The 17035-nt window shown below is 37.8% G+C and overlaps 1 protein-coding gene across 1 annotated transcript in view; it reads left to right on the top strand.

Moving 5' to 3' along the window:
- The window catches only part of LMBRD1 (LMBR1 domain containing 1), a 76072-nt gene that overhangs the window by 49664 nt on the left and 9373 nt on the right, over positions 1–17035 (top strand). The window contains exons 10-14 of the mRNA XM_040552030.1: positions 5363–5427; positions 6195–6297; positions 7456–7560; positions 8796–8945; positions 9887–9965. Of these exons, the coding sequence (XP_040407964.1) occupies positions 5363–5427; positions 6195–6297; positions 7456–7560; positions 8796–8945; positions 9887–9965 (502 nt within the window). The remainder of the gene's footprint in view (positions 1–5362; positions 5428–6194; positions 6298–7455; positions 7561–8795; positions 8946–9886; positions 9966–17035) is intronic.

The raw sequence follows: 17035 nt of genomic DNA, 5'->3' as shown, positions 1-17035 counted from the left end.
CTTAAAGCCATTTTCATCAGTCCAAGTACATGGAAGGTGCTACAAAGAGAACAGTGTTCTCTTGGTGAGTAGAAAGTGGCACATGTGAACTCAGGAAGGGAGATACAAACTGTCTAATCTTAAGGACACAAGGACTTTTTGTATATATAGATGCTTCAGTTTCTCTTCTTGTTGCTGAAGGCCTTCAGAGAAGTATTAAGTATGTGTTATTGAGGGTGGAGAGTCAGGTTATTCCTCTTGAATCTGTTCTGTTCCTTTTTTGTGGGCTTTTGATCTTTCACCTCTCTCCAGAGAAGTGAAAAAGGGGAAAGTAGGCAATTGCTGTGCAGGGCTTTGGGTAACACCTGTGCTGGCGATGTGCTTGTGCAGAAAGGTGCTGTCATGAGTCAGTTCATCTGCCTCAAGGAGGTGATGTGGCTAAACTGACAGGCTTTCTTCCTGCAATCACAGCTGTCTTCTAAATCAGGGAGGCTGAGAGGATAACAAGCAAGAGGTGTGACTATTCCATGTCCTAAGTTTATATAATGATAACAGTAAAACTTAGGTTAAGCAAAATACTTAATACCAACAATCTTTTTTAAGCCTTTTTCCCAGGTTACCTGACACATTGTGGAAAGTAGGTTGTGTCATGGCTTGACTCAGTTTGCTAGCAGATGCCCAGCCAGCTGTTCCCTCACTCTTCATGAATGGGATATTGGAGGAAATAAGGTAGGAAGACCTTGTGGATCGAGATAAAGATAGGGAGATCACGTACCAGTTACCATAATGGGCAGTACAGCCTTGAGGAAAAATAATTTAGTTGCTAATTAAAATAGATTTGGAAGGCGAGAAAGACAGCACTCCACTACCCACCCCCACCTTTTTCCAAGGTTCAGCTTCCCCCCTTCATTTCTGACTCCCCTGTGGCACAGGGGGATGGGCAGTGCAGTTTAAAACATCTCTTCTTTGCAGCTCCTTCATCCTTATTGTCTTTTCCCTTTCCCCACGTAGGACCACCCCACCTCTTACCAGATAGCAACCCTACAGCCCCCCCACTGCCAGCACCTTGTCAGGTAAACCTAATCCAAATAGCAGTTCTTACCTGTGAGAAATCCACCTTTGTTTCTTGGCCAGTGTAGCTGTTCAATAACACTGCATTTCTGTGCTACTACTTTTCTTTATTCTGCTAATGGATACCAGCTCTGAGAGGATGACTGCTCCTTTAAATTTTCATTTTGCTTCATTGTTGCTTCAAAGTCATGGAATAGCTGTAACAAGATGATTTGCAGTTTCTTTTTTTTTTTTTTTTCTTCACCATAGGAAACAATTAGGCAGGCAAGTATTCTTTTAGTTTTTTTTGGAGGGGTATGCTTAGCAGGTGGTCACACCGGCTCAAAATGAACTGAGGCCTAACTTCCATGATCATCTCAGTAACATTTTGTAATTATCCAGGGATGAAATGGCTTAGCTTGACTGACTTCTGGGAGTAGGGATAGGAGGCAAAGAGCTCACTGCATAACTCAAAGGGTGATAATGGGGGGAAGGTTTAGGTAGTTGAAGGGAGATACTAAGAAAAATGGTGTAAACGGAACACGAATAATGTCAGAAGAGCTTAAGCTTGTAATTTGATTATGTACAGTTGAAGTAGAAAAATACACTAATTATTAATATTTCTAAGTCATTTGCTCTGGTTTATTACACTAGAATACAAGTCAGCTTTCCGCCACGACCTGGAAGTGGCACACTTTTACTATTGAGACGTGCCAATTTACACGCTTTTGTCTTGTTTTTTATTTATCCATATCTCTTTAATGCCATATGTTCAAATGTAAAAACAAAGCTTTGAATAAACCAGTTCTTACTGTCCTCTGCTTCAGCTGTTTCCGTATATGCTAGTGTAGAGGCTTCATAATACAAAGATGCCAAAGGGACTTATTTCAGGGAGCAACATCAGTTGTAGTAGCGAGTGTTTCTGCTCATTGTCTTTGTAATGTCAGCAGTGTTGCCAAAAAACAGTGAACCACATTTTTATGCGGTTACTTGACTTGTAGATTCGGAAACCCAAGCAGACACAGCTGATCAAAATGATATAAGTGCAAGGCAGCAGGTCTGCAACCTGCTCTTCAGCAAATGTTTTGAGTACGAGTGGGGATGGGGTTTGTGTTTTGTAGCTGAGGGATTTGGGGAAGTGGTCTGGCAATGGAGCAGCTCTGGTAATAGGGAAATGGTAACATAGCTTGAGTTGTGATTGCCTTGAGGTCCTGCTTTCAAAAGAACTATGGAGTATGAAGAAATCTCATCTTGCATTGGAAGTTTAAACTTCTCTTTAATGTAGATTGAGGGTTGCTTTTTTTCCTTGAGTAATGACCTTCCTAAATTCCTCTGTGTGCTATTTGGCTGAAACCCAGGCTTTTTGTTTTTGCCTGTTCTCATATTAAAAGCTTTTTAACACCCATTGATAAATAGTCCTGTTATAAGAACAGGAGGTTTGTTTTAGTCCTGTCCTTTGCTCTGAAGTCGAACATGTTCTCAGGGATTTGGATTCCTTCTCATTTGTGCTGTGACACAAAGATTAAAACACTTAGTGAATTTTCATGGATGTATCTAAAATCTTTTTAAGAGATTCTAGTTGGCTTGAACTAGTAGACAACAGTACAGTTATATCCCTGGAACACTGTCTGTAGAAGACAGATCTGTCTTTTGTACAGGTGACAAATAAAAGGCAACAGTGAGCATATAGCTTCAACTGTAAGTTTTTTCTAGCTTGTCATAGGCTGCGGGGAGGTAAGGGAGGAAAGGAAGGACTTACTCTTTCTGTTCTCCCGATACAAAATGGAACCCAACTGCAGGATGCTTTAAATGTGACACCGTCAGGTTGATCTCGCTTGATAAGACTCAGATCAACTGCACATGTTGTGAGCTCAGCTATTAGTCTGAGTGTTAGTATTCTTTTATTCATCAGTTATATTTTGGTTAATAGAGTTGAAATAGTCTTCATTGGCCTGTCGCCAGTTATGAGGAGAATCTAGATAACCCAAGGATATCTTCTGTGAAAGGCCTAAGTCAATAGATGCTTTGAAATTGTGTGAACATAAGCAGTTTGCAATTAATATCAACCTATGGCTCAGTCGTCTTAATAGCACTGTAGAAGCATAGGATGAACTAAGGCAGAACAAAGGTCTTTAAGTTTGAGATAGAAAAGGCTTTGGATTTGAGGTTAAAACAGGAAGAAGAGTGCTTTTTTAACTGCTTATCCACTTTTAAGAGTGTAATGAAATGCATTATTTCAAAACACGGGCATATCACAGAATTGTAGGGGTTGGCAGGGACCTCAAGAAATCATCGGGTCCAGCCCCCCTGCCAAAGCAGGTTCCTGAGAGCAGGTTGCCCAGGTAGGTGTCCAGACGGGCTTTGAATATCTCCAAAGAAGGAGACTCCACAACCTCCCTGGGCAGCCTGTTCCAGTGCTCCGTCACCCTCACCGTGAAGAAGTTCTTTTGCGTGTTGGTGCGGAACGTCCTGTGCTCCCTTTTGTGGCCATTACCCTTTGTCCTGTCCCCACAAACCACTGAGAAGAGGTTGGCCAAATCCCTCTGTCTCCCACACTTAAGGTATTTATAAACATTGATGAGATCCCCTCTCAGACTTCTCTTCTCAAGGCTGAACAGAGCCAGATCTCTCAGCCTTTCCTCATAGGGGAGATGCTCCAGGCCCCGTATCATCTTTGTGGCTCTCCGCTGGACTCTTTCCAGGAGATCCCTGTCTTGTTTGTATATACCAGAGGAGTTACGGATACCTGTCTACTGTTTGTAGTTGGCAGAAAGTAATGAAGTAATACAAGGTTAAGTCACCTGGTCCTAATTGTTTTTAAACGTCTGTTTCCTGTCCAGCTAACACACAGTGGGAGCTTGCTGTGGACGGGTATGATCTGAGAAACTTCTGTTCTTAGTTGGTACATTGGGCAGTTTTCTATTGGTGATTCAGATTGCCCTGTGCAAAAGCTTGCCAAAAGCTGCCTAACTCTGACTTCAGAAACAGTAGCTGGAGCTGATTCAGTTATAGTGGTCCTTATTAGTTATCCGTGCTTAGCTATGCTTATGACTCGTTGGCTAAATAAACATAGCAGATGATGTTTTTTTTGTTTGTTTGGTTTTTCAAATTCTTGAGTACAGTATCCAGCCCAAAGAAGGGACAAATGACTCCTCTTGGGCAGCTGAAGGGGTGTGGAAGTTCTTCTAGAACCTTCTCTAGAAGAGAGGCCTTTATCTGGCTATTGTGATATGGTCACGGTAATCTCATCTGTGTTTATCCATGAGTGATTAAGATATATTTTAGATTGATAGCTTTTTAAGTTGAATCTACATATTCCTGAAGCTCAAGTGTCTTTCTTCCTACCTTGGTAGTTCTAAGCATCTTATTTTTTTTTCTGGTCCATTCTGAATTCGTCACCTCACTTCAAAGGTAAATTTCTGGGTAACTTAAACCTTTGAGTCAAAATACTTTGAAAGCTGCTTTCTGTAACTTGAAGCTTGAAACTTACTTTGAAATAGTCAATACTGCTTACTAACTGAGGACTTGCAGATAGAAGCAAGATGTGGAGCTGGTATTTAGGCTGATTTACTTGAGTTTTATGTCAGCCCATCCAACTGATTTTGTCAGTGTTACTAAGTTGCTCTGCAGAAGGGAACTCTTGATTGGGAAAGGTGAGTTATTCCTTGTAAGTTCTGCTCAGGTTGGCTTCTGTTGAAAGGAGGTACACAGATGTGGTAGTGTGGCCATGGAAATAAATTCTAATTTCCCTTAATTAAACCCAAATACATGCATATAGTTAAGGTTTTCCATTTTATATAGCAAGTACACGTAGTGTGTTCTGGTAAATGCTGTGTTCATTTAACATCTCATCTGTGTTCTTAGTAGCACATTTGACTTGTACGTAGACTTTACAAGGGCATGTAGTGATAGGACAAGGGGTAACGGTTTTAAACTGAAAGAGGGTAGATTTAGATTAGACACTGGGAAGAAATTCTCGTGCCAGGGTGGTTGGACCAGGTGATCTTTAAAGGTCCCTTCCAAGCTAAACCATCCTGGGATTCTGTGAGATGTACTTCAACACTTGGTTCTGAGTTTAGTATATCCACCAGACAAAGAGGTGGTTCTCGTCTTAGGTGATTGTCTTTTAGAATGCTTGACATAAAACCTGTTTAACTAAAGAAGCATTTTGTTAGCGCTTCTGTCAAGTCCTTACCAAAAAGTTATTTTAAGCATGTTTGAGCTCTGATCTGGTCCAAGATCATTAGTCCTGTATTGAAACTTAGACAAGTTTTCACTTACTGTATCATCTGCAAGCATTTTAAGTTTCATTGTAATGTATCTTTGCTTCTAGATTGTGTGGGGAGTATTCTTCATCATCGTGGCACTGCTTTTCACTGTCTCTCTCTTCTTGTCAAAGTAAGTACATTTCAGCACTTTTTATCCACTTGAACTATGTACTTTCTCTTCTAACATCAAAGTCAGTTCAGGGGTGGTTTGCTTCAAGAGTCAGCACATTGCTTTCCTATGGTACGTTTCCATAGCTAGTGCTGGTTTTCTCATTGTAATAAAACATTGAAATTGAACAAAATGTGCTAAAACAGGTTCAAAGAAGGATGTGGTTCAGCTTGGTTAACTGCATGCTGCTTAAAGCAGTTCTGATGCAGCAGGGAAATTAAGGATATACTTCAAGAAAGCTTAATTCAGACTGTAGAAGTATTTTGAGTGCTTGAGTGAATCTAAATGTGTAGGTACTCATTGGGCTGGGTAACAGGTGCTTATCCTTGCAGTAAATGACATATATAATGCATTATCATGTGCATTGTATTGTAATTGTTTCATGGAATTGAAAGCGATTTAGAGAGCTGCAAAAGTGGTGATTTCAATGAAGGTTGATATTTAACCAGTAGTCTCAAATGTTGGCTTCTTTAATTTTTCAGACTGGGCAAATAAACTGTTTCCAAACTAGGGAAAAAATAAAGTGGCAAGGAGATGCAAAAATCAATGTACCTTTCCATAGAACAAGTGCAATGAGTGTTGTAAAACAGCATGTGTCTATATAAGTACAGAAAAGCTTTTAATCTTTGGTTTTAGTTCAGCTTTTTTTGACCTGCCTTTTTTAATTGAACTGAAGACAAAGTTCTTGGAGAACCGTAATACTTACCCTTTTTTTTTAATTACCACAGTTTAGACAAGGCTCTACATTCAGCTGGCTTCGACTCTGGATTTATAATTTTAGGAACTAATCTGACTAATCCATTGAATATGCTGTTACCTGTTCTTCAAACAGTAAGTAAATGAGTTGGTGGTGTACAGATATAAGGATGGTTCTTTTTTTTTTTTTTTGCTAAGTTGCTAAAAGGCAAACTACATTTCTAAAGTGATTCATTAAAAGAAAATTCTCTAGATGCATGTTCTGTAAAAGCAAGGTGACTTCCTTGTCAGTGATCTGTTTTACTGATACTGATGTGAAAATCTTGGGTGGATTGAAGTCAGTTGCTGTAGGAAAGCAGTGCGTGAGGCTATTTTGTATCTGAAAATGTGATGGTGAAAATGGTCAAGTGTGACACCAGTTGTTATGCACAGAATAAAACCATTTTTTTTCTCATGCCTACCTACATTGAATTTGTTTATGTGCTTAATAGCTTATTACCCTTAAGTGCAGTAAATGCACTTTGGGTTTTAATGTTATTTTTACCCATTGAAAAGATACGCTACGCTCTGTGTAGTTACATACGTTACAATTATGCATTACTCTTTGAAAGAAAACCTACATTAGAACAAACATTTACTAACTTCAGTAGAGCTGGAATGCAGCATGGCCACATAGAAATTTTGCGAACAGTAGTGGGTAAGCTAACAAAAGGAAAAGCTGTAATTGTAAGTTAATGCTTTACCCTCCCCTAGCTGAGTTCTTTCCACCTTCTCAGTATAATGGGTTGGTACGAAGCGTTGTTTATCCCATGGTTTCAAAAACGATTAAACACTTCAGTTTGTAGGTCAGTAGGAAGAGCAGTGTTCAGCAGCAGTGTTCTGTCTAGCTGTTCAATCACTTTTTATATGCAAGCATTTTCAGAAATAATCACAAAAAGAATGCCCATGTAGTTCTAAGATGATTTTTGCTGCTGCGGATTTTGTTCTGACAGTGTATTTTAAAGAATCAGGTATTTGGCCTGAAAATGTGTAACATCTCATTCAAAATTAAGGCATGTTTAAATTAAGAAAAATGCTGAGTTACTTTCACAAACTAATGGTGTAAGCTCTCGTAGCAGCCAGCTATACTAGCTCTAGTTGGAGCTAGCTATATAACTTTTAAAGAGAATGTCTATTACTACCTCAGATGCTACAGGTAGAAACTACTTAGTTTGCTTTCATTGGGGGGAGAGCTTGTTTTCTAATTTGAAGGCTGTATTGTCATTTGAACTACTTGTATGCTTCTTGTTTTAGGTTTTTCCACTTGATTATATTCTTATTACAACTATTGTTATGTACTTCATTTTCACATCGATGGCAGGGATTCGAAATATGGGTATATGGTTCTTCTGGATAAGGGTAAATATCGCTTTGTTTAAAAATGTGACATTGAATATGTTTTATAAATAGTCATTATTTATGTACTGCTTTATAAATACAGGGATGCCACATACAAGTATTGTTTGTATATGTAATGACTGTTAGAAGCATAATGTACAACTCATACTATTTTTGAAAGCTACTCTGTTTTGCAGAGTTATTAGACCAAAGCTGATAAGTGTGATAAGCAGTGCAGTCAGCTGACCCCTGTCAAGTGTGAAACGAGTGCCACTTTGGCTTCTGCCTTTAAGTTGAAGCAATATGATTCTGATACAATGGAAGTATTAATGAATTTCTTGGTCAAAATAAGAAATGTGCAGTCAGTAAGGCTTGGCTTGCTTTTTAAGTGGGAAGCAAGGTTTTCTAACTTGGTAAGAGTACGTTGATATGGCTTATCTAAATATGATGCAAATAATATTACAAAGCTGTTTTTTTCAAATACAGTGTCAACAGTATACCAATCATACCTATGATCCTTGGTTAATATTTCCCTGCTTCTGCCTTCCCTGCTTTCTTTACCATTGTCAACCCTTCATGCAGTGATGCCCCAAAATTGCGAACACTGACACTGAGTCCAGGCAGTGAATTATGGGGCTTGCTGCTAGTTTTGGTTTTCCATCATTTACCCTTCAGCTGCTGGTTGCTTTCTCCTTAATATGGCACTCCAGCTGAACCTGTGGGGATCACAGGAATGGAGTAGTATCTACAGGTAACAGCAAGGGATTATTGCACAGGAAAGTGGAAAAGATGCAACTGTATGGCACACAAGTTTTCTCAGTGCCTGGGGTTATAATCTCATGATTCCCTTCTCTGGTTTTAGATCTGATCAGAGAGGTAGTGATAGATGACATCTCACCTTAACCAGAGGACACAACATTATTTGACAAACCAAGGCAGGGCTTGATATCAGTGATAAGCAACGCTATTTAAATCTTGCTACTAACTGTTTCAGGAAGCTTCCTCATCTATAAATTTTCTGGGTCATTTGTACAATTGTAATAGTTAAATAGCTGTACTTAGAACTTCAGGAAAATATACCTGAAAGCCTGCTTTAACTCACTGGAATTGAGTTGCTGGAGGAGAATTTATAGCAGCCTCCCACTTCTGTTGAGAGAATTAAACCTGTTACTTGGATTAAAGAGAAATTTAAGAGTTTAAAAAAAAAAAACACACTTGAATTTCAGTTGTTAATATTTGTATGTTTTCTGTTTTAGCTGTATAAAATCAGACGAGGAAAAACTCGACCTCAGGCACTCTTATTTCTCTGTATGATACTTCTATTGATAGTTCTTCATACAAGTTACATGATCTACAGTCTTGCTCCTCAATATGTAATGTATGGAAGCCAAAAATACTTGGTACAGGTGAGATGTAACATGCTGTGTGGGGATTGTTTTTAAAAAATAAGCATGCTGTTTACAATGACTGAAAGCCAGACTCACTTTCAGTTTTAAAAGATTTGTTAGCCAGGATTTTTCAACTACTAGTAGGTCTCTTGGTACTGCACAAGCCAAAAATTGGCTGTACTGTATGTCATGTGACTTAATTCCTTGAGCATCTTCACACAGTACAAAACTTTGAATATTGCTTCACTTCTTTTGATAATACAGCTGCTAGCTTCCACTGGGCTCTGTGCTGATATGCTTAGGTTGCTGAGTAGCTAGGAAGCGTTGCTATTCCACAGTTGCTGTCTTTATGTGTGTATTTATGAGAGATGACAGATACAGCTTTGTACAGTACAGGATAATCAAAAACAAGCTGAGCATGTACTGATTAATCAAATTTTAGGGTCACTTTTTAAAGCTGTAATGCAGTTTGAGACACTAACAGGAATGTTTGAGGTTTTCAGTAGTTCACTTGCAGCATAATCTTTTTCTTCCCTGGATATCTAATTATATTGGATGCTATCATCTTAAACCAGAATAAAACTGGATTCGGTATCATTATTCAAGCCTAACAATTCCATAGTGTCTTCATCACCAAAGATGAATTCCAAATTATGTTTGAAAAATTAAGATTTAATTTTGGAGATGAAGTTCTTATTTTGCATGAGTTTTCACAAGCTGTTATTTTTTCTGAATGAAAGCATACTTAAAAAATTCATATTAAATTACTCTTAAATGATAGTTTACTTAATGCATTTACTGTTAAAAACCTTAATCCTTCTAAATGTGTAAGAGGTTAGTCAAAGCCTCTTCTATAAATCCAGTTATTTATTGAAAGGTGTTTATTTGAGAGACTATCCTTGTGTATGGAATAACACTACGATAGACTGGTGTGCTAATTTTGCATATTTATAATGCAGAGTAATAAGACAACTGATGGCCAGCCAGGGAATGTCACAACATTTGTTTCTAAAGACTGTGATGCAGATGCACCTGAAGGTAAGATGAATTAATTTCTTGCGTTTCCTATGTTGTATGTGCATGCTGAGCCGTAATAAGCAGCTTAATTCTTTGTTGACTTTGAATTGCTTTGGTGTAATATGAAGCTTTGACATATAGTTACGTTCAGAAAATTCATACTGACAGATTATTGAATTTGTTTAAAGAAAAGATTGGTTTTAGTAGAATCTGTGTACAACAGGGCATTGCAATTAACTTTTAAAGTCTACCATTTACTTCAATATGTATGTAGAAGACCTTAAAAATAAACCCTAGGCACTGAATAGCTTAGTATCTGAAATACTTTAGTGTATACTTACCATACAACATGTGGAGAAGTATTCTGTCAACATTTGTAATGTACTCAAGAAAATTAAGATCTGAATTTCTCAGTGTGAATTTACAGATGAGAATTCTGCAATTTTTATTAAGATGTAAGTACAGGCTATTCCTAGAGCAACAATACCAGAGGAACTAGATGTCTTAGGCTATTGTCCTGTAATCCTCTTAATTTTAATCTATTCCCTCTGACATCCAGTGTAATACTTGCTCATCTGTTATTAACCATCCCTTTTTGACTTGCTGTTTGGGCAGAAGCTGTGCCATGGGTGATTTGGAGCTGTGAGCAATCACTAGCAAGCAGATCAATAATGGTGGAGCTTTCCCTGACTTTCCATTTTTGCAGTCCTTAATGCTGAATTTTTTGAGACACTTTGTATAGATTTTGTTCCTCTTTGAAACTTGGCTAAAGCTGGGAATTTCATTAAGAAACCAAGCTAAATGAAGTCATGGTGGATTTTTTAATGTTGTCTTCCCTTCTGCATATAAATAATTCTTGCACCATCTGACTTGCACTAGCCATTTAATACTGATACTGCCATTTAAGGCCACTATCAATTTTTATTGATTGCCTTGGTCTTTTGTTTAAAAAAAAAATTGATCTCAGCAAAAGATTTATGGCCTTCGGTATGGTCCAGATTTTTTTCAAGTTGAAGCTCTCAATTGCTTTCTCTGGCAAACTTTCAGCTTCTCTGTGTAAAGAGAAGTTGAATTATACGTGCCTTAGTGTACTTATAAAAAGGCTTGACGGTGTCTGTAATTGTTAAAATAGATAAATACCTGTCTTGTATTCTAATCTTTTCATTCTGTAACTATTGAACCCTGACTATGCTTCTAGAAGACTTGAGCAACTCCTCAGCTTCTCTTCCCGTTTGTGTGTGTTATGGGAAAGATACTTAATTTTAAACATTTTGTACTAGTGGAGTTAACTGGACATAAGTTCTTTGTTCCCAATTTTTCATGTTGTAGTCTGTCTTTTGCAGGATGGTTCCCTTGTATTTACACTTGTCGTCAAATTTAGTATGTAGATGTTGCTCTTATTCCTTCCTGGTGGTTCACACCATCTACCATGGAGGATGGATTTTTCTCCCGTCTCCCCGATACTTCATCCCCCCTTCTATTTTTGATGGCTGCTTTTAGCCATAATGTAACGTGTGAAGTGTTGTGTTTTTTAAGGAATGTGATAGCTCAACTCATATTTAAGTTGCCATGTTGTTGTGATTAGAAATAGAAGCTCTTCTGTGGCAAAGTTCGGAAGAGTAAAATCAGTCGTCTTTCAATATGAGATCACTTTGAGGAAGCTATGCAGATCATTTTTTTTTCTAAACAGCTTCTAGTCTTAGCAAATATTTTTTGGAAGAAGAATGTACTCATTGTCATCACTGAGCTCATTAGTCTTCACTTTCCTGGGAGAAATTCAAGTGGTCTCATTTTCACAGACTTTGCTGCTTAATTGAAGGAAGTGAGGTTGGACTGAGAAATAAATTTCCTAGATTCCACCTGCAGTTGATGGTACTGTAAATACTTCCTGTGATTTTTTTCCATAATTTTCTTTGAGAGATGGAAACAATATAGCTGGTGCCTAAAGCTTGTCTTCTGATGGGCTGAATGCAAGAATTGGCTTGTGTAAATGATGACTTCGATTTGCCATTGTTAACATGCATCATGTTTGCCTGCTTTAATAGAAGAGAGGTGGCAAAGGTATTGATATGCTGTCTTATGCTAGCCTTGTATAAGTAGAAGAAGACAGATGGATTTTTGTTAAATGTGAATGTTAATGCGATCAAAAGGCTTTAGTGGAGTTCTGTATCTATAAATACTGCCAGGTTATGATCTTTTAATACAAGAAAGAAAAATTTCTTCAACTTTAATAAATAAATGTTTAATGAAAACCATTCATTCTTTCATCCAGTCACTTGGATGGACTGTGTTAGGAAGGTGAAATGTAGTACTCGCCTGCAGAGTACCTGCCATTTTTAGTACCTGTTAATGAAAATTAATTAAAGAACTGTTGTGGATCCTACTTCTGTGCTCTCTGATCAGCTAGGAGATGCTGTCAGATGAAACATACTGAAGGTAGGAACTAGGTTTTAAATGTAATTTCTCGTCTTTATGAGGATATTAGATGCATAGTGAAAACAGATGCAACTAACTTGAGAGAGGGTGGCCAAGCACTTGTGTTTTTTATTGACCTCTTTGGTGTTAGGGTTTTATCTTATGAAAACCACTGAACTAGAACTAAATGCAAATATTGATTTGTTTTCTCCGCACTTACTCTATTTTGTTTTGTTTGAACTGAATTCATTCTAACTGGTGTTTTTACTTAAAGCCACGACCTTTTACTAACAGTGCTGATTGATGAGCTTATAGCAATCAGCTCAGTGGTATCGAGTACTCAAATACTGTAGAGATGATCTCTACTATAAGTACACTTTTTTCAGAGATGGTAGAAGAAACCTCGTCTGATATTGTTATGATAGTTATAGCAACTAATACTGGAAAACTTTGCCATTGTTGAAACTTCAGTATTTAATGGGGAGTGTTAACTGTATGCTAGTATCAAACCAGTGCTCAGTTTGAAAGGGAAGGTTACATTTTCTGAAGAAACATCAGGCAGTTAAAATACAATTTTAGTATTAAAAAATCCTTTAGATACTTAGGGTTAAATATATATTTCATGATTTTTTTAGTATTTTTGTCTGCTTTCATGCACTGAACCTTGTCATTATTTCCTTCTGGTATGCAGGAGGTGAGTCTGCTTTATGCTGAACGCCAAAGGCCATGATAGCACAAACTACAGGAAACAGACAAAACAGAAGCCAAAAAGTAATAGAGCAGGCTACATCTCTTAACTCAAAATACCTTTTCTTAGTTGCACTTTAATAACTTACAAAAGGCTTATGTTCCGATTCATATGGACTTTTTTCTTGTAAAGTTTGAAGAAGTCTTTGGAGTGGCAAATTTCCTATGTTATAGGCAAAACAAACATTAGTTCTCAGTGTTTAATACAGTTGGGCAAAGTTCTCACTTGATTGTTTTCGGGGAGTATTGCTAGCTGAAGTGCTGGGTTCATAGTTCAGCTGAGCATAAGGTCAAGCGAAGGAGGTTCAGTTATGTGGTGAAGAACTTTGCAGTTGGACTAATGCACTGAAAAACTGGTATAGGTTTAGCTAAACTAGTTAACAGGACTTCATGTAAGTGAACAGTGACTCAACTGAAAGCCTTTACACAGGACTTTTCCCAACCTCCACTGTGAGATCTTATAAACAGTATTTGTCTCTTTCTAGGTTAAAAATCACAGAAGTGTTTTTATAATATGGGAAGCATCATTCACTTTAAATGTGTACCAGGCTGTGAATCCTGCCGATCTGGATTCTTTTTTGCTTAATTGGAAAAATTAGACTTATCTGAGGTTTGTTGAATGCTGGGCACAGTGCTGAACCTTTTCCATAGACCTGCATTGACTTCAACTGTATATAAAGCAAGAAAGAAAAAAGATTATATCCATTTTTTAAGGATTAATCTGAGCAGGATTTCCTGTATTAAATGGCAGCTAGCAGCAGTAGCATTTAGTTCCTACTGTGCCGTGGCATTGTTCTTATCTCTGGAAGATGACTTCTCCTGTTTAATTGGTTTGCTTTTTTTTCTTAACTTACATCATGAGAATATTCTTTACCACATGACTATGTACTTTTTCAAAAAGGTGGTAAACCACCCTACCTGTAGGGTTCTGAATATCATTCTTACAGAGCAAGAAGGTACAGCTTACTTAAACTATTGCACTGTGTAGGAAGTCTGTACCTATCCAATGAAAATACCTGGAAGCTTCTGCCTAGGTGTGGCATGAGATGTACCACATCTCTGCTGCAGAGGATTTTACATCTGTTAGGCACCCATACAGTACTTGCCAATCATACATCTTGTTGTATTTTTATTATCTGAAATGCACCATATAACTTATGACACTTTTCTCGTTAATCATTTTACAATACTGTAAATCATCAGAACTTTACTATAAAAAGCACGTCAGGTTGCACCAGGAGAGGTTTAGATTGTGTATCAGGAAGAGTTTCTTCAGGGAAAGGGTGGTTATGCTGTGCCAGGAGGTGGTGGAGTCCCTGCCTCTGGAGGTATTTAAGAGACGTGTGGATGTGGTGCTTAGGGACGTGGTTTAGTGGTGGATTTGTAGTGTTAGGTGGATGGTTGGGCCTGATGATCTTAAAGGTCTCCTCCAATCCAAATGATTCTATGATTCTTATAGGACTGTGCTGTTTTCTGGAAGTCAATAAATGCAAGATCTCAGGTTTTATTTTAGCCTGAATAAAGACTAGATTTAGACTTTACTCAAGTTATAAAGGTCACGCACATTTGAATGCCAAAACAGGAACATATTCTGTTTCTCTTTAAATAGAGAAATCTAGGAGACATGTAAAGTGAATGTTCTGGGCAACTTGCTTGTGCTTTTAATATTAGCACTTCTGTAGTAAGCATCTTAAGACCATAGATTGCTATTTCCAAATGCTTGTTTTAACTGAATTGATTTGCAGTTATAAAAAGCTCCACAAAAATCCTAAACTGGGCTTTTAGCACAGACTGTTGTCCTTTCCTGTTACTTTTCTGAATGACCTTGCCTAGTACTTAGTCCTGAATCTCCACTTTTAGCTAACACTATTGAAGTTCTCCATAATCATAACAACTCAATAAATGAGTACAATGGTGCATGTTTGACTCCAGACAGCCCAATATAGCAGCTGTACATGGTGTGAACAGCTAAGATTCCCTTTTTTTTTTTTTTTGCATTACACTGTTCATTGACACAGTCACAGAAACACAAACACCTACACCTTTTTTTCTGTACCTACCACTGTTGAAAGATATGAGCTGCTCTGAACTACCTCTTCTTTCCCTCCAAGAGATCTTAACTGGAAAGCAAAAAGGCCGTGGTTACTAAATGTTCTGAACTGTTAAATGGAGTTCAGTAGTAAAGCAACAGCATCTTCTTGGATCAACATCTTAACTCTGTCTGTTGGATTTAAGTCCAGCAGTAAAGTGAGATGCTCTGATGTTATCAGTATTTTGGAGTAAGAGTTAAAGCTCCTTAAAAATGATTGAGGAGGATGTGCCTATTCTTAAAAGGAAGTAAGGAACCCAGTGTGAGTACTCATTTGAGTAAGAAACCTACCAACAATGTCTACAAAGTGATCCTCTAAATAAAGGCAGTACTTCTTACCAAGGCATCATATCTGGTCTCTGTAAATGACAAAAGCCACCAAATCTTTTTATAACTGAGAATAAAACACATTGGAAATATTCAATGAAATGTTGGGAGCTGCTTCTGCTGGTCTAATCAAATCCATCTTCTTTTATTTTGGTATAGACAGCTGACAAATTCATATCATAACATGCTCAAGAACAGCCATACAGTAAAAAATAGGCAGCAGGCTGTTACTGCAGCTGATGAAGCTACATACAGATGTTTCCTGTCCATCTTTGAATAAGGATTGCCCAATAGACTTAGAGCACCTTCATGAATACACCCTTTCTATTACAGTGCCTAGGACCTGTGGTCCTGCAGCTAGACTGGATGGATGACTGAAAAATAATATCTGAACTATGAGAGAAGAATATGACTGGAGTACAGTCAAATGCATCGTAAATTCTGTGTGTAAAGGAGAGAGAAGGTGGGAAAGAATGGGAAGCCATTGTTTTGAGAGCATCGTTAGAGATAAAATCACTCATTCACATCCAAACTTTTATTTAAAAGAATTTGGCATCAGATCTTTCAAGTTTGACTCTTTAATGATAGTCATAACTGGTTTTGTTCTCCAGAGAATAATTAAGGAGTTCCAGCACAGAAAGTTGCACTGCTTTGTGAAATGCATCTGAGTATTAACCAACTATAAATTCTTCTAAGGACTAAAGGAGTATTCCATGTGAGGATATTAAGAGGTCAAGATCAATCTGTTAAAGTTTCTTCTTCCTCTCCTTCCTCCAAATCCTTTTCCATATACCTGTATCTCAGGAAGTGGAGGGAAAAAGGGAGGTGGGGCGGTTGATCCTTCAGTTACGCAGGACAGACATACTCTTTCTAAAGTGGTCAGCTGAGGACAGTGTGAAGTGGAAAGGACGTGATGTGAGGTTAACATTGAAGGCCAGGTGCTGTAATGTACTTTCAGGAATTCTGAACTGTTGTAAGCTGAAGCTTGTGCAAAGCAGATGCTGGAAAAGGAGATAGGTGGCTAATGGAAAGTGGCTTGATTAAAGTGAAACTGATATTTTGTCTATTAGTTGCTTGCTTTCTGGAATCTTGCATCCTTATTCCTCTCTAGGATATTGCCTTCAAAGTTAATAAATATCTGGGTCTTTAAAATAGGAATTGTTTGTCTTCAGTTACTTAAAAATAAATGTTCAAGGGAGACTCTTAGAAAATACCTCTTGCAGAAGTTCAAATTAGATCTGTGTTTTAAAGGCAAGAAATGGCAATTATAGGGCTTGTGTCCAAATGCCTCAGGCCAGTTATGGTGATTAACCTAAATTGTACATAGCATTTCCAAATGTATCCAGTTGCAGATGAAACAGAAAAGGTACTTTCTCCCTCTGCTGTCTGATCCAGTGGTTTATAGAAGGATGTGATCTCTGGAATTTGTGGCTTCAGATTTCGGTCATTGGTTAATGCTCTGCCTTATCACTAGGTACATGGCCCTTTAGCACTTCTTCACTTAACAGCATTT

Source organism: Cygnus olor, chromosome 3, assembly GCF_009769625.2.
Source record: "Cygnus olor isolate bCygOlo1 chromosome 3, bCygOlo1.pri.v2, whole genome shotgun sequence".
NCBI lineage: Eukaryota > Metazoa > Chordata > Aves > Anseriformes > Anatidae > Cygnus > Cygnus olor.
This window is presented reverse-complemented; position numbering and strand designations above follow the sequence as displayed.